The sequence below is a fragment of the Pelodiscus sinensis genome, chromosome 2 (assembly GCF_052426305.1).
Source record: "Pelodiscus sinensis isolate ZL-2025 chromosome 2, ASM5242630v1, whole genome shotgun sequence".
In the NCBI taxonomy this organism is placed as follows: Eukaryota; Metazoa; Chordata; order Testudines; family Trionychidae; genus Pelodiscus; species Pelodiscus sinensis.
The window spans coordinates 87,382,510-87,408,214 of NC_143053.1; the positions used below are offsets into that span (position 1 = coordinate 87,382,510).

Below are 25,705 nucleotides of genomic sequence, written 5' to 3' on the forward strand. Positions count from 1 at the left end.
CAGATTTATTAAGGTCAGGGTTTTTTAGCACCCGATTTTGTAAAGTCAAAGGTGCATGTCCCCAGTGTGTGTGAGTATTAGACATACTTCAGAGTAGCACATCGCCTGTAGGGAGGCTACCATCAGCTTCAAAGGTGATGCACCATGGGTAGCTATTCTGCAGTTCCTGTCACCCTTTTGCATTTTGGATTATGCATGCTGGAACCAAAACTGTGTGCAGTGGGTAGTTCTGGGTATATGCCATCAGTGTCCCAGTATTTCTCCCCTCTCCTCTGCTTGAAAGCAAGGGCAAACAGTCTTTTCATGACCTTTTTCCCCTTGGTTATCTGTGCAGATGCCATAGCGGGTTAAGTATGGAATCCATCATGAAACCTGTTCAGCCGCAAAGTATTATGGCAGTCATATTAACTGTGGTGTGCTTTATGCTGGAGCATATCCAGAGTCCGCTGGAACAAGGAAGCATCACAGGAGCAAGTAACATACTCTTCTGTGAAGCACTTGAGTGGACTGGCAAATATATTTGATCCTCTTGACACAGTGGAACGCTGGTTCTGGTGCTGTGAGATGAGCACAGACTGGTGGGACCATACATTGGTGCAGCTATATGGCATGATCAGCAGTGGCTGCTGAACCTTTGCCTGCCTAAGGCCACTTTCATGGAAGTTTGCTAACTGCTTCCTCCTACCCTGAAGCACAAGAATACCAGAATGAGACCCACTCTGACAGTGGAGAAGCAAGTAGCAGTAGCCCTGTGGAAGCGTATATCACTGAACAGCTAGCTAGCAGTCAGTTGGAAATCAGTTCAGAGTGAGGAAATCTACAATGGGGGCTCTTATGATCCAAGTAGCCAAGGCAGTCAATATCTTTCTGCTGTGAAGGGTAGTGACTCTGGGAAACATGGATGACATAGTGGAGGGCTTTGCCGCGATGTAGTTCCCATGTGGTGGGGCAAAAGATGGAATGCATATATCCCTATCATAGCACCTGACCATCTTGCCAAAGAATACATACATTTCAAGGGATACTTCTTGATGGTGCAGCAGGTGCAGGTTGATCACAAGAGCTGTTTCACTGACATCAAAGTGGGATGGTCAGGAAAGGTGTATGATGCATGCATCTGTAGGAACTCATGCCTCTTCAGAAAGCTGGAAGCTGGAACTGTCTTTCCAGATGGGAAAATTACTATTGGAGGCATTGAAATGGCAATAATGATTCTTGGACACCCAATCTATCCCTCGCTTCATGGTTCTCGAAGCCGTACACAGGGAGGTTGGACTGCAATAAGGAGAAGTTAAACTACAGGCTGAGCAAGGTCAGAATGGTGGAAGAATGTGCTTTTGGACATTTAAAGGGACCGTTTTGCAATTTACTGACTAGGTTAGACCTCAGAGAAAGAAACATTCTCATTGTTTTGGCAGCCTGCTGTGTGCTCCATAATATTTCTGATAGAAAATTATTTGGTGAGGGAGGGGGCTGAGGCATAGCATCTAGTTGGTAATTATGAGCAGTCAGACATCAGGGCAATAAGGAGAGTACAGTGAGGAGTATTGCAAATCAGAGAGGCTTTGAAAAATAACAAATGGTCAGACAGTGATACAAGAGTCATGCATGATGCTGCTCTATACTGTGGCCTGTCCCTGCATTAAGTGTGATCTTACTGTTATTCTGACATCCCCAAAAACTCTCCCACAAATTTGGTTATGTGGGCGTGGCATGCAATGTGCATGGTATTGAGAAGCAGTCCAGACAGTACAGAATGAAAAGTTTTCTTCATGTACATGTAATTCAGTGTCAGCCAAGATAGTCATGTTGTTGTAAGCAGTTTCCTAATTTGACATTTGAATTATGGCTTGAGGCATGATAGTGTGATTTTTTTATTTTATTTTTTATTTTCTGGAAGAAGTGCATCAGTAAGATGGAAACATTTTCTATTTCTGTCTTTCACCAATGGTATACTTAATATTTTAAGTGTGTAGCGTCCATCATAGTAATTTCATTGACCGTAATGAGTTATCTTTCACTTTGTCCTTGAGTTTATTCCTCTCAATGTTGGACATCTAAAAGGCATATCTTATACTCAGTAACCTCCTGGAATTACCCCATCATTCTTCACTTAAATGTTAAGAAACTGTCATATCAAATGATGGTTTGTTTTAGGTAGTGCCCAGGCACATGACGTGCAACCACTTTAGTTGTGTTGAAACACATAAAAATTGTGTGCTGCATTTTATGACCTTGTCCTTGCAACTCAGCCTTTTTCTTCAGATGCTTCTCAGCTATGTTCAGCTGGTTTGCAATTGCTTTTCCTTTTCATGGTTGAGAATGTTACACATTTTGCAAAAGACTTTGTTTTCCTCTGTCTTCAAATGCCTCTTCAGGAAAGTATCTTGTTTGTCTTTTGCTGCTTTATTTGCAAAATGAGACTAGTGGCAATTTTTTGGGGTAAAATTAATGCTATCTGTCAATGTGATCTGGTATTTTATTGTCATTTTTGGTTAATGACCATTTTGTGCAATATTGCAGTATTATAGAGAAAATTACATAGGTGCATAATTCTCAGGGTTATAATTATGTGTGTTTTTTTTAATAAGTGAGACATCTTCTAATCCATCCTTTGTCCTCTTAGTGACACACTGCTATTGGACCTCCCATTGTAATGGGTTGGCAAACTTTCTCTGTGAACAATAGGAAAATCTCTTACCTGAAAATTTCCTTCTTTCTAGTGGGGAAAAAAGTTCACAGATCTAACTCATCCAGTACAAAGATTATTAATTTGAGGTAGAATGAAACTATTGTACTGATTTGTATTTTTTATTTGTGGGCACAAATGTATATATTTTTCAGTAGTTTGGGTGGAATTTGAAGTTGCACTGAAATAGGAAGTCCTTATATGATTTATTCTTAAAATAATTTCTGAATTAAGCTTTAATGAACTTAGCTCTACAAAGCAACTTTGGAAATCTCAGACTTGCTAGCTGGTTGGGTTTTGAGGATTGTGGCTACTTGCAGTCTGCCGTGACTGGTTTCTGCCTCCAAAGAGTTGCAAACATTCGAGAGACCAGTTTTAATGGCCTACAGACTTTTCCTTATGTCCCATTTCTCTTTTTACCAGAATATAATGGAACTGCACTACAAACATTTGCTAGTGTAGCTTTGTATTTTAGTGGTGGAATGTTTTTAGTGGTGATATTTCAATAGTATAGCTGCAGTTTATGCTGACAAATATACCTTGTGCCTGTGGAGCTTATTTTGCCTGCCAAACTAGAATAAATATTTGAGTGTTTGCAGGTTGGATTGTCTTAAATCAAAGTGGTTTTAATTACCCAGAGGGAAACCTTGATTAAAATAATCAATTTGAATTTTTACATTTGTAATTTGTATTATTTTTCTAAAGTAGGGATGGGGAACTTTTTTTCTGTCAGCGCCTCTAACCCACATAAAAAAAATCTGTCATGGGTGTGACAGGCCAGTAGGGTGGAGACTCGGGACTTCCTCTCAAAGCGGGATGGGTCAGTGCTTGTGCTGTGCTCCAGTCCTGCAGAGCTCCAGCCCTGTGGGCAGAGAGGGGAGGAGGATTGGGCCTTGCCCTAGGCTCCAGGATGGGACCAGAAATGAAGGATTTAGGGTACAGGAGGGGACTCTGGGATGGATCAGAGAGTTGGGGTGTGGGAGTGGCTGAGGGCTCCAGATAAGGGTGCAGGCTCTGGGCTAGGGCAAGGGATTTGGAGTGCAGGAGGAAGTTCAGAGCTAGAACGGGGATTAGGGTGGGATTCTGGCTTGGACGGTGCTTATCTCAGGCAGCTCCTAGTCAGCAGTGCAGTGGGGCTAAGGCAGGAATTGACTACCTGATAACACTAGACTTATTGGGTAGTTGAGTCACTATTTGACTACTTGCTTCCCCCCCTTGCTGCCTCTGTATCAGAGGCGGGCGGAAGGGAAGCAAAGCAAAGCAAAGCAGGAGTTGGTACTCGGGGAAGTTGGCTTAAAAGCTGGGGGGAAGCAGGAGAGGCCAGATGCATCAGGGGTGACCTGGAGTTTCCCGGCTCATACCACCCCTGGAAGCTAACCCTGCTGTGGCTTGTGCCCAGCTCCTACTATATTTAAATTGCAGAGCCTCATCAGGGGTAGCAAACACACTCCCCTCGTCCCCCCATTGACTGATCGATTGGTTGATGGAAATTCCATCGACTACTTGATTAGCTAATTAACTGCCACTTAACATCCCTAACCACTATACAAAGATCTCTTGTATATGAAAGAGTACATTTGTTATCGAGATGCCTGTTGTGGGCCCACTTGTCCTGCTCGCATTTTTCTGTGATATCAGTGTTGTATGGAGAATGATCTGCAGCTGATGTCAGAAACCAGTCCATTATAATTTACCTGACTACATGTATATTTGGTTTTGCTTTGCCATACTGCATGTGAGCCCTTCTGAACTGATTTGGAATGAGCAAGGGATGATGTGCAGCTAGCCTTCACATGTGAGGCTGGCAAGAAGGAGAATCCCATGTGTGGCTATGGACAAAGACAGACAACATCTCTCATCATGACTATCCTCTTACCAAATTTAATGTCAGTTCAACAGTTCTGCGCTTCTCTAATAAGCCTGCTGGAAATTAGCTTGAAAAGCTCTGCAGACAACACAATGAAATGTAGACCTCATTAAATTGGAAGCCTGCATCCATTCTTTCCTGTCCCAGCCCTTGTCTTCAGCCAGTTGTCAACTCCTTTCCAATCTTTCCTGTTTTGGTGGTGGTAAGAATTTTTTCAGAACCAAGGATTCAGATTGAGGGTTCACAGAATCATAGAAATGAAGCAAGTGCCTTATTTGACAGACTAGTGGGTCATCTAGCCTAGTTTCCTGTCCGGTAGTGGGTAATGCTAGTTGCTTCAGCTAGAGGGGGATTCCTATTATGGAATAACCCACCCATCAGGTATAGATGGAAATGGGTAATTAGTTACCTGGTAAACGTCATCCTTATTGGATGAGGTTTACTGGTAATTGGTTAACTGGTGGCCTGGAGCAGCCCCCTGCCATGCCATGGGTGTGGAACTGCTCCAGCCTGATCGGGCTTACTGTGGGCAAAATCCCGGTTAAACAGTATGTTTAACATTCTGTTTAACTGGATAATTTTTTAAATTGTGATATTACATGAGGTATTTTGTAATGCATTTAATTATGTAATCGTGTAACCACTGAAAAATGTCAGTGGTTACACAAGGATGGGAGGGGACAGGCGGTTCCCACCTGCAGCCCCATGCTGCTGCCCCTGTAAAGCTGGCTCCCTGCATGCACTGGCTCTCGCCTCTCCCTCCACTAAGGGTGTTAAAATGCGATTATCTGGCTAATCATATAATAGATACAGCCAGCCTTCCCACCCACCCCCTTCTGCCTCTTCATGCCTTTGCTACTAGGTGCCACCTGAGGGTGGTCTCTGAAGAGAAGGAGGTTATATTGCTGACAATAAAATTGTCACTCTTTGCTTGGTAAATTAGTGTAGTCACTTCCCTCATCTAGAATTGTGCCTTATTTTTGGTGAACATAGTATTCATCTATAGAGCTGTATGGATAACCATGGAAACTAAATTCTCCTGTCCACAGGATAGATACAGCATGGGTAACAGCATTGTATACGTTTCTGTTGCCTTCACCAGGTTTTTTTTCTGCCCACAACTAGAAAGACTACAAGAGTTAAAAGATTAGTGTGTCTGTCCATTTTGTCTTTGGCAACTCTGTCAACCAGTGAACTAGTAAAGCAGGGTTGGTCAACCCGTTACAGGCGAAGAGCCAAAATAGTGGTGGATCCAGCGCAAAGAGCTGAGGGGAAAAAAGTTGTTGAGGGGGAAAAAAAACCCACAGAAACACGCTGCTCCTTTCAGAGCTGTGGGTGAGGGAGATGCCATTTTTTCTTTGAAGAGCCGGGGGTTGGCCACCTCTGTAGTAAAGCATCTCAGTATCACAGAATTTTCTTTATTATGACTAAAACAGTTGACTAGTTGACTACTCAAGTATAACAAAGCTATAAAGAGTTTTTTTTTAACATAAATATACATTGTTTCTGTTTCTAAGGAAGAATACTGTCATAGTTACTGTAATACTTTTGGCTATTGTATGAAATTTCAAGAAATTTGTGGGAAAATAAGCATAATAACTTTGCTGAAAATGTTTTCTTTTCTGTAATAGCTGTACTATTTTTGAATAATTTGAATCCAAAGAGTTAAACCGTGACTAATTTTTACTGTAGAGATGTGGACTGGTGTGTGAGTGGGTGTGTGTATATCTGTATGAACCGCGGCGAGCCCCGCTCGCCAGTCACGCTGTCCGGCGATCTGTGCATGTGCAGATCGCCCAAACCCGGCTCTTACGGATTGCAATCTACTCGCCATGGGGGAGTAGATTGCATTATTTGTCGAGCCCTGTATATAAAAATAAACGTATATATCTTCATTTTTGTCTTCATGTAGCAGAGTACAGGTGGTCTGGACATTTTAACAAAAAACGTGTACTTTGTTCCATGCTTTGTAATCGTTAATCTTCTCAGGAGGTAGTTTTTGTTAGAAATTGTATTTAAAAGTATTCAGGGCTGCATAAGCAAGTATTTTTTCGAATAAACTTACTTTTATTTTTTTAACAGGTCCCTTCACAGATGTCGTCACTACAAATCTTAAGCTACGAAACCCATCAGATAGAAAAGTATGTTTCAAAGTGAAAACCACAGCGCCTCGTCGATACTGTGTGCGGCCCAACAGTGGGATTATTGATCCAGGATCATCTGTAACTGTTTCAGGTAAAAACATGATTATTCAGCTTTACGGTTCTGATTCTCTTGTTAAGTTACTACATGAAACAGCTAGTTGTCCCTTACAGAAACTATTCCATAGCATCATTAACTACAATTTTTGTAAAGGGTTGTTAATAATGAAATTGTTTGTATAGTGTCTTTTAGTTTGGTTAAGCTTGCAGTTGCCTTCACAATAACTTGTACACCAAAAATTAATATGAAAATGAAGATCCTGGATACAGAAATATTTAGCTGCCCGTTACAAACTACTATGTTTCTGATTTAATTAGGACAAGTTAACACATTCAAATGACACTTTCTATATAGATGTGTGTGACTTAAAAGAAAAAATGTGGGGCAAGATTAAGGATGTTAAAGACTAGTTGACTATCTGATAAGCATTGCTTATCGGATAGTTTTTTGACTGGTCGATAGGCACTCCCCAGTTGATCCGTTGATCCCGGGCTCCCCGCAGCATTTCCTGGGGAGCCCGGAGTCAGCTGGGGAGTCTTCAGCTGATCCTGGGCTCCCTGCAGCTGCTCCTTTGAATTGCGAAGATGCATGGTTCAAAGGGAGAGTCGCAGAACAGCTGATCCGCAAATCAACTGTTCAGCATTTGTCCCTTTAAACCACGCATCTGTGTGATTCAAAGGAGTAGCTGCGGGGAGCCCAGGGTCAGCTGGGGAGTCCCCAGCTAACGCTGGGCTCCTAGCAGCATGCACCGTAACATGCAGCCCGGGATTAGCGGGGAACTCTGAGTCCCCTGCTGATCCTGGGTTCCATGGCTTTGAAATGCACAAGAGACCCCGCTGGGGACTCTCATGAATTTCAAAGAAGGCACCCATGTACATCCCAGAGTCAGCGGGATTTCCCGCTGGCCCCTGGCTGTAAGCGGAGTTCTGCAGGAGTTCCCCATTCCTCCTTTGAAATGTACAAGAGCTCCAGTGAGGCTTTTGTACATTTCAAAGGAGGAATGCAGAAGTGTCTATCCACTAGTCAATGGAAATTCCATCGACTAGTCAATTAACCGCATTTTAACATCCTTAGCAAAGATAAGATTATGCAGTAAGAAAGGAAATGGGAAGGTGGGATAGTGAGGGAGACTGAATTACAGTTCCTTGCAACAGTTACCCATGATGTATATGGAACCAAAAGGGGAAGCTAGAAAGGATCAGAGAAGAATTGATGATACCCTTATCTATAATTCACCCCCAGTGTAGTAAACATCAATTTATGGCTGTGAAGTAATTTCACTGTATTTAATATCTGATATGGTTAATTGTTGCTTTAAACATTAGATGAAAACTTTTTGATTAGACTGTAGTACATACCATATTTCAAATGATTAAGTAGATCATATAATTAGCCCAATCACAGTGTTACAAATCCACTGTTCTGTAATTGTTTTTTAGATTATTTAGCTTGCCAAATGCTTTCCATTATAAAAGGCTCTTGGTCTTTTTAAAGAAGCTTTTACATGTCCATAGCTTGCAGCAGGCCTTTGAAATTGAGCAGAGGGAAAGCTGTATGGCCAGTTGGCTCTTTCTTTCTCCCATGAAAATTTGTTTGGCTTGATTTGGGTACTTTAAAAAAAAAAATTACCATTGCCTTTCTGCTGCATGTGTTGTCAGCAAAAATAATTGGACATATGTATCTTAATCTAAGACTAGGTCCATATTTCTGCCAAAGCAGTAGCATACAGTACAGAGAATACTGTGAGCATGCAGTCTCCCCAGGACCTGGGAAAAGGGCTTGAATCACCCACAAGTGAGCAAAAGGCTCTTACAGCTCATCCCACTGTTTTTTGTGAGGCCACCAGATGGGAAAGGAGTTGCCCCATCTCCAGTGAGGGAAGGGTTAGAGCCAGTTTGATGCCTTCTGACCACTTCCATGGAGCACCATATGGGTTCAACTTATATGTCTCCTAGACTGCCTTGGATATTTGCATGTTGTAGGGAAGTAATCCTTTGGTAGGGGGTGCTGTAGACTTGGGTAGAGCTGTTCAGGTTCCTATCTTGCTCTCCTGTCTGAGACTTCCACAGTAAGCAGGAAAGCTGTCACTGGAACAGCCTGAGCTGCTATTTTTTCCTCCTTGCACTGTGGCAGGAGCGACTGGAGGAGCTGCTGAGAAACAGCAACAGGGATGTGAGGAAAAGAGATGCTTAAAACACTCCTGATTAACATTGGTGATTATCTTGCGACTGCTTCAGGAGTGGCTGAAGGAGGTGGCGGAGGCTGATTCAAACAATTGTGTTTAAAAGTTTCTGGTTGCAGTCTAGGGATGTTAGATATTGATTAATTTAATAATAGTGTAACCACATAACATTTTAGCAGTTACACAATTATTCGATAGTCCCCAGGGGTGGGGTCAGCAGCCAGCATGCTCCTGGCTCCACTCCTAGAGGCAGCAGTGTTGGGTGGCAGTAGCCCCTTCCATGGGGGGCCTGAGCTCCATGCAGAGAGAGGCTACGCCGGCATCCTGCAGAGCAGCCTCCCTTCTTCCCCACCCCTGCTGCTGTCTCTTATAGAGAGGCAGCCGCATGAGGGGAAGGGAGCAGCTCCACAGGAGTTGATACACGTGGGCAGCCAGCTTGAAAGCTGGCTTTCTGTGTGTACTAGCTCCTGCCTGCCCCCTCTCCCTCTGTGCTGCTGCCTCTTTGATACAGAGGTAGTGGGGAGAGAGGAGGGGGAGAAGGGAGGGAAGGGGGAGCGTGCATGCAATTGATAGGATTAACCAATAAGCTCTGGCTTATTGGTTAATCATGTAGTCAACTACACGTTGACATCCCAAGAGCAGTCCATGGAGCACATTTTTTTATTTATAGTCAAATACAAATTTTCAGCAGTTGCCCAGGAGGAGAACAAGCTGAGCCACTTATGCAAGAGAGAGATCAGAGCCCATAAAGCTTCTTCAGTGATTTCTACATCTAGACTAACAGTTTATGATTGAGCTAGAGTGTTTCATTGAGAGACTTCTTGAATCAAAGATTCTCTAGGTTCATCTACTTTGTTTAAAAAAAACAACAACCCGAATGCAACCTGTGGTAGGAGTTTGAAAGTTTGGGCTCAAGCTACAGGCTGCACAGATAACGGAATCATACTGGTGGGCTGAGAGTGATTGCTTCAGGATTCCGCTAGAAAAGCCCCACTGGTTAATGTGTCCCAACTTTTGAATAGGGAGTTAATCATTACTTTTAATTCATTTAATATATGCCATATTGATTTTTGAATTGTGCTAGTTTTTAAATGAGAATGTCATGTGGTGTTGAAGTCAAAGAAATCCAAATGTGTATGTTGTTTTATATATTTTATAGTATGTCAACACAGTTACCTTTCTCAGCTATACTTGAAATCTTGTCAAAGAAAGATATGTTCATTTGACAAGACTAATTTTCCATTCAGTTATGTCAACTACTATATTGCTTTTTAACTCTACTGATAGTGTGGCATAGCAGTCATTCTTTTTTTTTGCCCAGGCTTGATATTATGCTAATTGGCTTATAATTACCTATGTTATCTGATTAATCTTATGAATATGTTAACACATATTATCTTATCCACTTTCCAAGACGTATTGAAAACATTAATGATCCATAAAGTTTTTTGGTTAACTGTGGATTTTGAGGTATTAATACAGGTTTCTTTTGAAGTAGGCAAAGGCCAGTGGGCCAAGTTCTCAACTATTAATTTTTGTTAGATCTTTTTATATAAAAGTTTTAACTGCAACTCTGTCAGAGATTTTGATTTAAGTAAGATTAAAATGTGCTTTAAAAAAAAATCTAAACACAAATGTCTTTCCTTCTCAGTTGCTATAGTATGTCGCTTATTGTTTTAATCGTATTAATTTCTCAGTTATCCAGGGAAAAACAGGGTGGTAAAATTTGATTTCTTTTAAATGTAGAAACAAGAAATACCAACTCTCATTTTTGGGTGTTAAGGAGGTAGGCAACAGTCATTCAGACTTCTGTGAAGCAAAGATTACTTTTTCACAAGTAACGAAAGCACATCTTCCCCACCCTCCATTTCAGTTTACAAGACATTGGTGACCTAGAGGATCCATCCTATGGAAATGCTTTTTACATACTGTTTTTTTTAAGTTAGCATTTTGATCTTAGGTATGGAATAGTGTAGAATTTATTGGTAATGAGCATCACAATAGAATAGGCCAGTACTTGTTTCTTTACTATTCTCTCCAGAGAGAGAGAGGAAATCTGGCCTAGCTAACCTCTGTCTTCAAAAAACTCCTTAGACTAGATCTTGAATGTAGCGAAAATCGTGTGCATTTTGAGTCTTTTATTGTTAACATTCACTTAAATGGCAAGATGTTTCTGACTGTTTCCTAAGATAGTTCAGTGTGTATTACAGGGAAAATAAAAATGGATTGAGGAAAACTAAACTTAAAATCTTAAAATGTCTTAAATATTTTCTGGTACTGGCAGAAACTAAAAAAAAAAAATCTGCCTGCTTGTAGTGTTAGACCCAAACAGGCTATTAAAAATATGTGATTTAAGTGTTGAGAATTGTAGGATTTGTACACTTGTAAGATTTGTGTCTAGTTGATATCTTTTACTACAGTGTATTCTTCCCCAACCCATTTCCAACACTTCATTTGCATTGTGGCCAGTCAAGTGAGAATTGAATTGAAGCTAAAATGATTAATATGCTTGCACAGAATGATCAGTTTAAGAACCATGAATAATCTTATATGTTCTGTACAGTAATGTTACAGCCTTTTGACTATGACCCAAATGAGAAGAGTAAACACAAGTTCATGGTACAGACAATCTTTGCACCATCAAACACTTCAGACATGGAGGCAGTGGTAAGTAAACATATTAACATGAATATGTCCCCTGCTTAAAATTCAGTTTTTGCTGTAAAAGATAAACATATTATGTTCAAAATTTAGTAATTCTTACTCCAGAACAAAACTAATATATTTTCTGAAGAATTCTGACTACTATGAATAAGTGATCCAAGGTTTTGATTTACAAATGCATAATCACGTTATTCGAGTTTGTGACTTGCTTAATGAGGTTTGTTTGAAAGTTATTTAGGGGGGCTTGGTGAATATCAGGGAAATAGAATGTGAATGACAAGAAGATCAAATAATTATAGGTATTACCAGGGCTCGACAAATAATACAATCTGCTCGCCTGTGGCGAGTAGATTGCAACCCGGAAGAGCTGGATTCGGGCGCAGATCGCCGGACAGTGCGGCTGGCGAGCCCTGGGTATTACAGCATGAACTTTGCAATCAGTTAACTGGTCCATCTTGAGCCAGATTAAGCAGATTACAAACTCTATGTATTATGTATTTGTAATTCAAAACCTTGGATCATTTATTCATAGTAGTCAGAATTCTTCAGAAAATGTATGAGTTTTGTTCTGGGATTGCTCTGTCCTGGCTTGTGCCAAGTCCAGCAGCCCCTGTCCTCTCCCCCGGTCACCGCTTCTGCCTATATCAGGGGCAGGTGGCACCGGGGAGATGGTGCTGGGGGGAAATGGCTTTTAAGATGGCTTCCCCCAGCACCGGTTCCTGCTCCCCCACTTGCTGCCTCTGATACAGTGGCAGTGGGGGGGGAAGTGACTAGTCAACTCAACTATCCAATAAGCCTAGGCTTATTGGGTAGTCGACTACTTGTTTACATCCCTAACTCAGACTAGAGAAAGACAAAGGTCAGAAACCAGACTTTACAAAAAACTAAATATACTAGTCTCAGCAGTCTTGTACTGTATATTCGTTTAATAAGAAATTGAAGGGTTCATTCTGGCCTTTTTTCATCAGAAGCAGTGTTAATCCTCAAATGTTGTTAGACTCTCCAGAAGCTTTAGACAGAATCTGCCTCAGTGGAGCTTCCTGTCTGTTTTTGGTCCCAACCCTATACTCTTGGATCCTGGTTGCATGGATGATTGGTATGTCCAGAGAGGGTATAAAAATCCATTTCAAAGACATTATTTTAAATTAGCACCGTTAAAATACACTAGAGTAGAGGGATATTGAGAGTTAAAGCTACAGAAAATGTATCACTTTGGTTGTTAAATGCTTATATACTCCACAATTAAACGCCTCTGAGGGGGGAAAAAAGGAAGGGAAAGGGATTTTAATGGAATATGGCTTATTGAAACTCTGATTCTGTTTATCTATAATGCTTTCATCTCTTACACTAAGAGGTTCCTGAAATTATTGTAAGGCAGAAAACCTTATATCTATTTCCATCTCCATGGAATTATTTACATACACATAGCAAGAAGTATTGTTCAGTTTGAACTCTAACAGAAATTAATATTTGGAATAGCCTAGACTGCATGGAGTTTTATAAACATTTAATGTTACAGAATTTCTGCCCAAACTGTCACTGAGGAGATTGTCAATGTACGTTTTTGTCTTCCCTTTACCACTTTTTAAAAATAAGTTGATTAACATATTTTATTTTAAACTGGAAGTTTTAAAGGATATTCTGCCCCTCCTCTCTTCTACACATCACCATTAAATTACCATGTTCAAAGTGTTCACTTTGATTATTAAAAGTTATATTTTCGTCTTTTTTTTCTTTAGGCATCCTTTGAGCATAGTTATGACTATTTTTCTTTTTGGCAGGTGAACATCTCAATGTATTCCTCAACCAGTTTAATTCCAATAGAATTGAGTAATCTTAATGGGTTAATATTTTACTGTTTTAAATTTTGTTCCCTTTGAAATATTTTAATCTTCATTTCAGAGGGATTTGAGTTTTTGAGTATTGGGTCATTATTGTGCATTAAGGTGGCTCGAGATATACCCAGGCCAGAGCCAGTAGCTCAAAAACTGAGCAGTGGGAACAGCAGTGGGAACTCTGTGTCCCCACACAGCAGGAGACCCAAGGGCAATTATTTATTAAGATGCATATCTTCGTAGAACAAATTACAGATACATAACTTGGAAAAATGTTTCAAGGTAGAGGAACATGAAAGCCACCAGAAAGCTACACCTTTTGTCTGAGCTGCTTTTCAGTTTAGCTAGGATTGCAAGTTGCTTGGTATAAACTAAATTTGAAATTAAAATTTTAAATCTGTTTCATCAAAATCAAATGACCTATGGAGGAGGACACACTGTATTTACAATGGACATCCCAAAATTACCATTCTTCAACTTTTTATACATAAATCTATACTGTTAACTGCTGTTCGTGTATTCCAGGCTTTCAATATTAGATTAGTGTTGATTGATGCTTAGTAGTATTAGTGTTCTGAGATGCCTTTATAAGCATTCTTTATATTCTATTTGACAGATAAGTCAGTATGTAATAATCTTTTTCTTCATTAATATGGCCTTTTAACACTTATTTCTCTTTGGGAGTGATTTGACTAAACTTTGCCCCCTAGTGGACAAATGCAGTTGTTGCAGTTCTGCATCTTAAAGCAAATAAGGCCCATCTTTTTTTACTGTACTTAGAAGGAAGTCTTGTGACTTTTTTCAACTTAAAGTGCTTACTTAGCCATAATGGTGTTTGACAACAGGATTGTGTTAGGATAGTTGTGAATGCTTTCAAGAATTGCAGTAAAGACATCTGGAGCTCAGTAAATATAAGGCATATTTTAGGTGGCAGTATTTTAAATGTCAGTTAGGAGGGGAAATTCTAGCTTTTATTATAGTAGGGTATATTTGACAGCTTATTATAATTCAAAATGTTTCAGCTATTGTGAAATATTTCTAAAGGCCCAAAGAGTAATGAATTAAAAGCCGCGAAGACTTAGTCAGTCTAAAAATCTAGGATAATGAAAACGAATTTATTCATAGACTTCCAGGCTCGAAGGGATCAATAAGGCCATCTAATCTAATCTCCTTTAGTAATGTCATTATTGTGATGGAAGTTTTTGAATATACAGCTTCTCTCCGACTTACTAACTGGTTACGGACTAAGCAATTGGTCGTAACTCAGTTTGTTCGTAAGTCAGACCCCATAGAGTTACCCGCGACCGTGCTGTTCGTAAGCGCAGATCGTGTTCGTAACTCGGGGTCTGCCATTTACGACAGTTTCGGTCATAACTGCGAACGGTTGTAAGTTGACCGTTCGCAACTCGGGGACCAGCTGAATAGGATCATATTAATGAGGATATAATGCTGCCATTATAAAATACACATTTTTCCTGTACTTTAGCAAAATGTCTTTTAGCTCTTTGCTATTAAAACAAGTTATTTCATAATGTTACATTCTGTTTTTTTCACCTTTATATCCAGACATTATGCACATCTCTAGCTTCTGTTATTCATTATAAGTTGTAGAAGAATGGAGATGCAAGAATTGATTAAAAGCTAGAGTCAGAAAATTGTTGCTGAAATAAAAGCAATATTCACACTTGGGTATTGAGAAGGTATAAAAGCAAATAATTTAAGAAGTGTTCTTTGGTTTGCATGAACCTTGCATGTTAAATAACATAAAAATTGTCATTTTAGTGGAAAGAGGCAAAACCAGATGAACTAATGGATTCTAAATTGAGATGTGTGTTTGAAATGCCCAATGAAAATGATAAACTGGTAAGTAAGAACAAAATAAGAAACTAATAGTGATGCTATACTAACCTTTTAAGATCTTTCAGCAATTTGTTTATCATCGATCGGAGTGTTTTTCAAGATGCTATGTACTTATACATTGTGCTGAATGTCCCACATACCAAAAGTAAGAAAATTATCAAATGTGTAATTTATCTTTTAAAAAATAGTATTTTTTTCTTATCCCCTAAACTCATAGTGTCCAACATGCTAGCCACTTGCTGCATGTGTCGATTTGGCCAGTTGTGTGGCTAGTTCGCTATAACAGTAGCTTTAGAACTGGTTGGACACCATGGCCCTAAGCACATTACTAGTTGGTTTTTGCAGTCTTTTCTATATGATATGGTTTCACAAAATCTGAACATACTCTTGAGAGAAATGTTTAGCTCTTTTTTTTTTTAAAGCAATTGTTTACCTCTGTTGTAGTCTCCATTGGGGTTCCTTGTATTGTTACATCTCACAATAATGTAGTCGTTTAATATAAGAGTGCACTTGTCATCTCCCTTGAATAGACTTGGAAATAGGGTAAGGAAAAGAAATTTAACATCTATTTGACAAGTGTCCTTCCTTTTCATCTACAGCTTTTATTTCATATTCCCACCATTCTGCTGATGAACTGAATTAATTAGTATACAGTTAGAGACAAGGTAGGTGCGGTAATCTCTTCTAGTGGACCAACTGAAGTTGACCTGAAGAAGGGTTCAGTGAAACTAAAAAGCTTGCCCATCACCAACTGAAGCTGGTCCAATAAAAGGACAAAACACCCACCTTCTGTCTCTAATATTCCCGGGATCACCATGGCTACAAACTACACTAGCAAACATGAATGGAAATCGTTATATCCTGTTAAATCAACACATTGGTGTACAGTTGATGAGCTGTGCTAAATAAGTCTTTGCCTCACAGGACTAATACTCTCTGGGTATAGCTACTACAGTACAATACAAATTATGGGGTGGCCATCACAGAGGGTACAACATTTAGAATTGTGAGGTTTGAGAATATTGTAGGTAAATGTTGCATTCATTTTCAGACCTGATTCTAATTCTTTAATATTCTTAGCTATTTCAACAGATTGGGTAAAACAAAAGAGACTTTTTGGTATTATGTGCAACACTTTTTTTCATTCACTAAAACTGAATTTTAGTATTTTAATATTGATGAAAGTATTGATGTACTTTTTAAATAACTTTAATCAGTTATTTCAGACATGTATTTTTGAGTTCAGTGTTCTTCAAAAAGGACATTCACTTGGATTTAGTTCAGCTGCTCTTGAGCCCCATGTCTGTCTTTCTGATTAGTAGTAAGGAAGGGAAATATGTGTTAGAAAGAGGCAGATTTTTGGCTACGTCTAGATTGCATCTCTTTTTCGGAAAAGGGATGCAAATTAGACGTATCACAATTGCTAATGAAGTGGAGATTTAAATCACCCTCGCTTCATTAGCATAAAAATGGCTGCCGCTTTTTTTCTGCACGGAGCTTTGTCGGAAAAAAGCTCCAGTCTAGATGCTGATCTTTCGGAAAAGGCTTTATTTTCCGCAAGATCAGCATCTAGACTGGTGCTTTTTTCTGGCAAAGCTCCATGCCAAAAAAAAGAGGCAGCCATTTTTATGCTCATGAAGCGGGGGAGATTTAAATCTCCGCTCCATTAGCAATTGTGATACGTCTAATTTACGTCCCTTTTCCGAAAAAGGGATGTAGTCTAGACGTAGCCTGTATGTATCTGCACCAAAATCCACAGAAATGGAGGCCAGTGGTCATTTCAAACAGTATAAATTGAAGAGGCCCTATAGTCTTTGCACTGTCTGACATTTAAAGTAAGTAATATTCATTTGTTGTAAATTACAGGCAGTCCCCGGGTTACGTACAAGATAGGGACTGTAGGTTTGTTCTTAAGTTGAATCTGTATGTAAGTCGGAACTGGCGTCCAGATTCAGCCGCTGCTGAAACTGACCGCCAGTTCTGACTTACATACAGATTCAACTTAAGAACCCCAAGCTTCCCCAAGTCAGCTGCTGCTGAAACTGATCAGCGGCTGATTCCAGGAAGCCTGGGGCAGAGCAACTCTGCCTCGGGCTTCCTGTAGTCAGCGCTGGTCAGTTTCAGCAGCGGCTGACTTGGGGACGCCTGGGGCAGAGCAGCTGGGGTGCTGCTGGGTTGCTCCAGTAGCACCGCTCCTCGGCGCTACTGGACCAACCCAGCAGCACCCCAGCTGCTCTGCCCCAGGCGTCCTGATTCAGCCACTGCTGAAACTGACCAGCAGCGGCTGAATCAGGACCTGGGGCAGAGCAGCTGGGGTGCTGCCGGGTTGGTCCAGTAGTGCCCAGAGCGGCGCTGCAGGACCAATCGGCAGCGCCCCAGCTGCTCTGCCCCAGGGTCCAAAACAAAAGCCTGGTCTGCTGGGGGGGGCACACTAGCTGCGCCCCCCCCCCAGCAGACCAGGGACACGGGAGCAGAGCCGCAGTGGCAGCGGGGTGCCGCGCCTCTGAGGCTTTGCTCTAGCAAAGTCTCAGAGGCGCGGGACCCCGCCGTGGCTGCAGCTTCAGTCCCGGTGCCTGTGGTCTGCTGGGGACGGTCCCCAGCAGACCACAGGCACCGGGACTGAAGCGGCAGCAGCGGCGGTTCCCCGCTTCTGAGGCTTTGCTCTGTCAAAGCCTCAGAAGCGCGGGAACCCGCCCGGTGCCCCTGGTCTGCTGGAGACGGTCTCCAGCAGACCAGGGGCACCGGAGCAGCTTACGAACGGGGCTTTCTTGCCCCGGAGCTCGCAGGTAGCAATCCGCCACCTCGACCTCCGGGGCGAGAAAGCCCCGTTTGTAAGTGCGGATCCGACATAAGTCGGATCCGCGTAAGTCGGGGACTGCCTGTACTCAAATTACAAGGGAGCAGAACCTTGAAGAGTAGAACTCCCAGGCCTATGTATTTAAAGCATGTAATGTCAGTATTGTCAAATCTGATTTTGGAAGGTCTCTTTACTTACATCATACATAAGCCTAGGCAGGCATCTTGTAGACAACAGCCTCAGTCACATAAGAGTCCTAACCACCATCTATCTTGTGCACTGAATGAGAGAGAAGTTCATTGGAAAAAATTATATGACCACATACTATTAAAGTCTGAATTATAATGGATACACAAAGGGGTCAAATTAAGTTTGCAAGGTCAACCTTAATTCTGGTACTTCCAACTTCTGAGTACTTGGCTTTGAGGCCTTACCGATCTTTTACATAGTTTTTTTGGTTGTAATAGAAACATATTTTTATAGATTTCCTTATGATAGTGATTTTAAATGTGGGTTTTTAGAAAGGCATTTATTTTTTTAATCAAGCTTCAGATGCCTATGTATAGCATGCAATTCAAAGTTGTAAAGGGTAAGCATAGTACCAATAAAGTCATATAGTTTTTTCATCCCTAAATTGTTAGCATATTTACAAAAAAGTGTTGGGTAGCTTATTTTACTCTAAAGCTTAGATTAGATAGAGCAATTAATTGTACAAAACTAACACCAGAAGCAAACTCTTTGTACTTTCTGTAAGTTGGTATCTTTATATTACTACCTGTACATAATGTTTATGTTTTTCTGAGTAGCAGCGTGGGGTTGCAGAACCTAATCCTTTAGCCGCTGGTTTAGTCACTCCCTTAAATCTTGCACTGAGAAATCTGCCGAGTACTGAGGGTATGGCTCACCTGCCACCTCAGGAATTACCTACACCAGGATACAAGTATTTCACTCCAGTGAGCAGCAACTTTCTTCAGACACCTGTCAGTTATAGCCAGAAGATTGACATGAAGGAACCAATCAGTGAGGTCAGACAGCAGATGAAGCAGGTTTGTTCCAGGGAGATAAAAGCTATAGGGCTTTAGTGGCATTTCATTGCTTTTTAAAGCAATTCCTAGTTAGCAAACCAGAAATAAATTAAGTGCCATATAGTGCTCTCTTTGCACAAGTAATTATTTTGAAACCAAAGGGTACTACTTATGTAAGACAGCAGGATTTGGTCCTTAGGTTCATTATGATCATACAGTAGAATGTGTTGTAAAATGTAAGCAGGTATAATGAGATGACCAATAGCAGCTTGAGTTATTGCTAAGGAAGTATAATGACCAAGAACTTTGTTTTTTTTCTGCATATTGAAATCAAGATACCTTCTGTTTTTACATACTTGTCACAATAAGTTTTAAACAATTGTATTTATATAATCTTTCTTTGATTTGATATTTAACTTTCAGACTACTTACTTGCTATTTGAAGAAGTGCAATAGAGTGGTAACTTCTGTAAAAGTAACTGCATAGGTAACCAGGAAAAAATACAGTTGTGTTAGCATCATTAACTGTGATAATTACTATTATCTCCAGTGGTGCTAGCATGTGATTGTTTTTATAAATCAATTTAACTATATAGTTAATTCAGGCCATTACTACAAGAAATAGTATTTTTAATGCCCACTGGAGATGGTTTAATGTCTTAGTGATAGAAATGTAGCCATGTTAGTCTGGTGTAGCTTTAACAAAAACAGGACTATGTAGCACTTTAAAGACTAACAAGGTGGTTAGCTTTTGTGGGCCAGACCCACTTCCTCAGATCAAATAGTGGAAGAAAATTGGCGCAACCATATACAGGCAGTCCCCGAGTTACGCGGATCCGACTTACGTCAGATCCGCAGTTACGAACGGGGATTTCTCGCCCCGGAGGACTCGAGCGGCGGGACGTCTGGTCCCGCCGCCCGCCTTCTCCGGGGTGAGAAAAGCTGCTCCCTGTCTCCCTGGTCTGCTGGCGGAGCTAGCAGACCAGGGAGACGGGAGCAAAGCGGCGGAGCACCGGGGGCCAGACCCGCGGCCGCTTCCAGATCAGCTGGAAGCGGCGCGGGTCCGGCCGGGCGCTCCGCCGCTCTGTTCAGCGTCTCCCTGGTCCGCTCTGTTCAGTGTCTCCCCAGCCGGACCCGCGCCGCTTGCAGCTGATCTGGAAGCAGCCGCGGGTCTGGCCCCCGGTGCTTCGCCGCTTTGTTCAGCGTCTCCCTGGTCTGCAGACCCCTTCTTATCTGCAGACCAGGGAGACGCTGAACAGAGCGGCGGAGCACCCGGCTGGACCAGCGCTGCTTTCAGATCAGCTGGAAGCGGCGCGGGTCCGGCCCCAGGGAGACGCTGGGACCAGGGAGACCAGGGAGACGCTGAGCAGAGCAGCGGAGGACCCGGGCCGGACCCGCAGCGCTTTCAGCTGATCTGGAAGCCGCGGGTCCTCCCGGGTCCTCCGCGGCTTTGCTCAGTGTCTCCCTGGTCTGCAGACCAGGGAGACGCTGAGCAAAGCCGCGGAGGACCCGGGCCGGACCGCGGCGCTGATCTGGAAACGCCATGGTTCGGCTCGGGTCCTCCGCAGCTTTGCTCCACGTCTCCCTGGTCTGCTGGGGGGGGGGGGACGCAGCTAGTGCCCCCCCAGCAGACCAGGGAGACGTGGAGCAAAGCCGGGGGCCTGTGGTAGAGCAGGTGGGGCACTGCCGGTTGGTCCCGCAGCACCGCTCCTTGGCGCTACTGGACCAACCCGGCAGCACCCCAGCTGCTCTGCCCCAGGCATCCTGATTCAGCTGCTGATCAGTTTCAGCAGTGGCTGAATCAGGATGCCTGGGGCAGAGCAGCTGGGGTGCTGCTGGGTTGGTCCAGTAGCTCCGAGGAGCGGCCACGCTACTGGACCAAGCCAGCAGCACCTGAGCTGCTCTACCCCAGGCGTCTCCAAGTTAGCCGCTGCTGAAACTGACCAGCGCTGACTACAGGAAGCCCGAGGCAGAGTTGCTCTGCCCTGGACTTCCTGGAATCAGCTGCTGATCAGTTTCAGCAGCAGCTGACTTGGGGACAGCTGGTGTTCTTACCTTGAATCTGTATGTAAGTGGAACTGGTGTCCAGATTCAGCGGCTGTTGAAACTGATCAGTTTCAGCAGCGGCTGATGCCATTTCCGACTTACATACAGATTCAACTTAGGGACTGTAGGTTTGTTCTTATCTTGTACGTAATCCGGGGACTGCCTGTATACCAAAATGTGTTCATTTTTTTTATTGTATTCTTTGGTATATATGGTTGTGCCAATTTTCTTCCACTATTTGATCTGAGGAAGTGGGTCTGGCCCATGAAAGCTCATCACCTAATAAACCATCTTGTTAGTCTTTAAAGTGCTACATAGTCCTGTTTAATGTCTTAAGCAGGGATGTGGGAATCTAGATTCCTAGATTCTATTTCCAGCTTTGTTAGTTTTGTTGCGTGATCTTAGACAATCACTTACACTCATTGCTTCTGTTCTCCCATATTTAAAATGATTGGAATTCATCCTTGGAGAGATGCTGTGAGGTTTAATCAGTATTTAGGTGCTTTGAACTTCTTGCATTAGAAGCACTCAAAGTGTAAAATATTTTTATTTCTTTGTCATACCTCAGTCAATAACAGAACTTCTGTGTTTTGGATTTCATCTTCGTAATTTTAGCTACTTTACATTGTTTCCTATCACATTTTTTTCTTGTCCCTTTATATTAAAATGGTAGATCATATTTACATAATCATTTGGATTTCTATTAGGTCAGTGTTAACTCAGATATAAGTACTGACTTATTTTCTCAATGGCACTAGTGCTTAAAGCAAACATTGCTGTGTTTTTTTTAATGCTCCTACCCATTTTTTTTTAATGCTCCTACACATTAGTATTGAAAACTTGAAAGCACAAAAACCATGCTGTTTTTAGATGGCCTCAGATATGAACTTCATTTGAAATATATTGTGGTAGTAGTAGTTTAAATTTTTCATTTTTTAAGTTCTAAATTTTTCTTTGGCTGCAGAAAATTAAAATTCTCAGGGTATTCTTAATATTTTCAGAACGATATAGAAGCAAGTAAATCTGCCCCAGTCCTGAATACAGCTAAACAGGATGGACCGATGCCAAAACCACATAGTGTGTCTCTTAATGATACTGAAACAAGGAAACTAATGGAAGAGTGCAAAAGACTTCAGGCTGATATTATGAAACTGTCAGATGAAAATCGACACCTGAGAGTAAGTTCTGTTTTAATGTTTCATATTAAAATGAGTTACACCCAAACAGATGATTAAAAGGCATGGATTTATATATGTGCCTGCAGATAAAACTTAACTTCAGTTTTTATCTGCATAAAACTTAAAAAGGGAAAATGCTTCTGAGAATTAACAAAGCCAGTGGTGGAAGGTAGGTACAACTGCCCGTATAATAGGGATCATCTGCTGTATAATTATTTTTGTTCTCCTAAGATAGTGTTTCGCAAACTTTTTGGCCCATGGCCCACCTGGCTCAATGCAAACTTTTCCATGGACCATCAGTTGCTAATGGAAACTCGCTTTTAATTATATAATTACACCCGAGCAATGTTGCCAGTGCTGCAGTTAGGGAGAATAGTTTAACTTAACCAGTAAGAAAGGAAATATTAATTTAAATTATTAAACAGATTATGTTCTTAACTTTTTAATGTTTATTTAAAATGAAGTTTGAGAAACTAAGTAAAAAATTATTTATGTCCAACACAAAAGGTTTCAATGTTTTCTTTGTTATGGCTTTTTTGAATTGGGGAACACTGACCCACAGAACAATCAGTTGGGAACCACACAAATGAGAAGCAAAAAACCCCCTTCAGATACCCCCAACCCTCACTTATATAGCCTCCAACTGAGACACATCACTAGTGCTCCAGCCCCACAGAGGGAAGGGGAAGGACAGGAAGGGCTGAGGTTCAGGGATTCCCATTGACCAGTTTTACTCTTGTGGGGTTATGGCTGTAGTGGATTTTGTGGAAACCCCCACCCCCAGGCTCTGGGGTGGGGTAAGAAATAAGGGGTTCAGTGTACAGGACAGGGTTGCCAGTGAGTGGGGGTGCAGGATTTGAGTGGGAGGTGGGATGTGTGAGGGGGTGAGGTCTCAATGGGAGATGGGGTGCAGGAGCAGGCCAGGGGTAGGGTGCAGGAGTGAGCTGTAGGTCTGAGGTCTTAGCAGAGCTGGATGAGAAGAGTAGGGGGATGCAGGTTCTGAGCCTGAGGGGCAAGGGGGGGGAACTTATCTGACTTTGCACCCCCTCCGCTCCCAGACACCACGTCCCAGGCATGGCCTCTGACTGCTCCCATTGGCCACATTCCAGCCAATGGGAGAAGTGGGGAAAGCCTCAAGGCAGCATCATGTCTGTGCATTGCTGTTTCCCCAGCCAGGGGAGGGGGAATGGCTTCTGGCTCCACTTTTTCCCCACAAGCTGGATCTGGCAGGGAGGCTTGCATGCCCCCTCCACCCCACCCTGCTCCCCAGAGGGAAGCCAGCACTGGCACTCCAACCTTGCAGTGGTGGGTGGGTGGGTGGGAGAGAGGGAGAAGGAGAGGGAGAGGGAGACTGGAGCACCATCCCAGTCTCCTTGCTGCGGGGAGAGGGAGGGATTATTCACAGCTTTTCCTAAAAACTCACTATTACCTGTTTTCACGTAATTTTGGGTCTATTTATTAGATACTCAGTGACATGTAGCTGAGAACCAATGCAGATTGTAGATCAGAGAATTTTAGCTTACAAGATCACTTAATTATTCACTTACTAGTTGTGTTCAGGGTGGTGTTGCTTTTTGTAGTAGTATTACTTCCATAGCTGTAACTGTGTACTGATAAGTTACATATTGTTGTAGCTGTTTGGGTATATAGACGTTCCTTTATTGGAATAGCACTTTAATTTATAAATAAATCTGAAATAAAGCTAAATCCTAAACTGTAGTTGTGATATCAGAGTACAGTGGGAGACAAACCACACAATACAAAAAATTACCCATAGGTGAGTTGTTTCATTTACTTTAAATTTTTGTGTAAATAAAAGATTAATTTTTTCAGTGTGCAAGATAAGAGTTTTTGCCCCCATAATTATAGTTGTATGCAGAAGCAGTATGGAATGCATGTGTATTAGGTACTAAAAAAGAGAAATAATGACTTGAGTTAGTGTGAATTTATTTTTAATCTTTCAGTATCTTAATTTTTTTTTCAATTTAAAAAGTAATAGTACAGCTACTCTTCTAAAATGATTTTTGTATTACGTTATTTAAATACTTAGCAGAGGGATTCAGTCTCATGGTTATATTTCCAAAGGACTATGATTGCACATTCATGAATTTCTTCCATGTTTTCTTTTCAGGAGGATAACTTGAGGTTCAGAAAGGTTGCACACTCCGATAAATCTGGATCACCCACAGCCTTGACCCTCAGAGATAATGGTTCCAATCCTCTTCCTTCGCTTCTTGTTGTAATTGCAGCCATTTTCATTGGATTCTTTCTAGGGAAATTCATCTTGTAGAGCGAAGCATGCAGAATGCGGCTTCCTTTTTTTCCCTTGGCCAGAAAAATTTGTTTACCTACCACTTCATTGGTAGTATGGCCCAAGTGACCATTTTTGTGTACAGCATCATACAGGCTTTGCCTTTAATGATCTCTCACGGTTAGAAAACACAATTTTAAAAAAAGACAAACTGTTCGGCTACTGGACAAAAATTGTACATTAAATCATCAATAGCAGGTGTGAGTTGCACATTCAGTCCTTTATGAAAATTCATAAATAAAGAAGCGTTCTTTCTTTCTGTGGTTTTAATAAGAGTTCAAAAATTGTTCAGAGTCTTGTAAATGTTATTTTAATAATCCTTTAAAATTTTATCTGTTGCTGTTACCTCTTGAAAAATGATTCATTAGATTGTTAATCCCATTCATTCAGGAATATGACAAGAGGTTTTCTGCGGGAAATGGTGCCTCTTAACTGTAAATTTACTCCTTTACCTTATTTTGCTAATATCATGGCAGAATTTCTCTCTTATCCCTTGTGAGGCAGTTACTGGCAATTTTTCATCCTTACAATCCTGTCCCATGGTATTTAACATTAAAACAGAAATAAAATTAACAGATTTTCTGCTGGGTAGCCTGTCGTGTGTGTCATACTTTTAGAGGGATTCCTAACAAGTTTATTGTTCATGGTAATTTGCTATTTGTAAGAAATGGATGTTTTCCAATTTACTTTAAGTTTTTGGCTTAGACTGTTGTATTTGAAGCTTGAGAAAACGTATTCCCATTCGATTTATGAAGTGCTGAATAGTTTTATAGCTGCTTTCAGCTATAGAAAAGCTAATTATCAAATTTATTTTGAGACCTAGAAATAATTTGGGTATCCAGCAGGTATAAATATTGGGAGACAAATGTTTGAAGTTTCTGGTATTTAAATATTTACTTGGATTGTCTGGGTGTATTACAGTCAACCTTCTGTTGCATCTTTGCGTTTGTTGGGTGTCTAACGGGGCAAATTTTCCTTTGGTTTCAGAAAGGGTAAATCATTCACGTTTTCTAATCTTTCAGTTCTCTTTGCAACTCCATTTTAACTGA

At 41.4% G+C, this 25,705-nt stretch overlaps 1 protein-coding gene across 2 annotated transcripts in view; it reads left to right on the forward strand.

The window, feature by feature from the left end:
• Window positions 1-25,247, forward strand: part of VAPA (VAMP associated protein A) — a 48,128-nt gene extending 22,881 nt beyond the window's left edge. Inside the window, exons 2-7 of one of the 2 annotated variants that reach the window (XM_075920981.2) lie at window positions 6,639-6,791; window positions 11,504-11,607; window positions 15,222-15,302; window positions 18,903-19,142; window positions 22,169-22,345; window positions 24,477-25,247. In XM_075920981.2, coding sequence (XP_075777096.1) covers window positions 6,639-6,791; window positions 11,504-11,607; window positions 15,222-15,302; window positions 18,903-19,142; window positions 22,169-22,345; window positions 24,477-24,635 — 914 coding nt within the window. In that variant the 3' untranslated portion in view covers window positions 24,636-25,247. The remainder of the gene's footprint in view (window positions 1-6,638; window positions 6,792-11,503; window positions 11,608-15,221; window positions 15,303-18,902; window positions 19,143-22,168; window positions 22,346-24,476) is intronic. The other variant, XM_075920982.2, reaches the window with a different exon arrangement.
• Window positions 25,248-25,705: the final 458 nt, after the last annotated feature.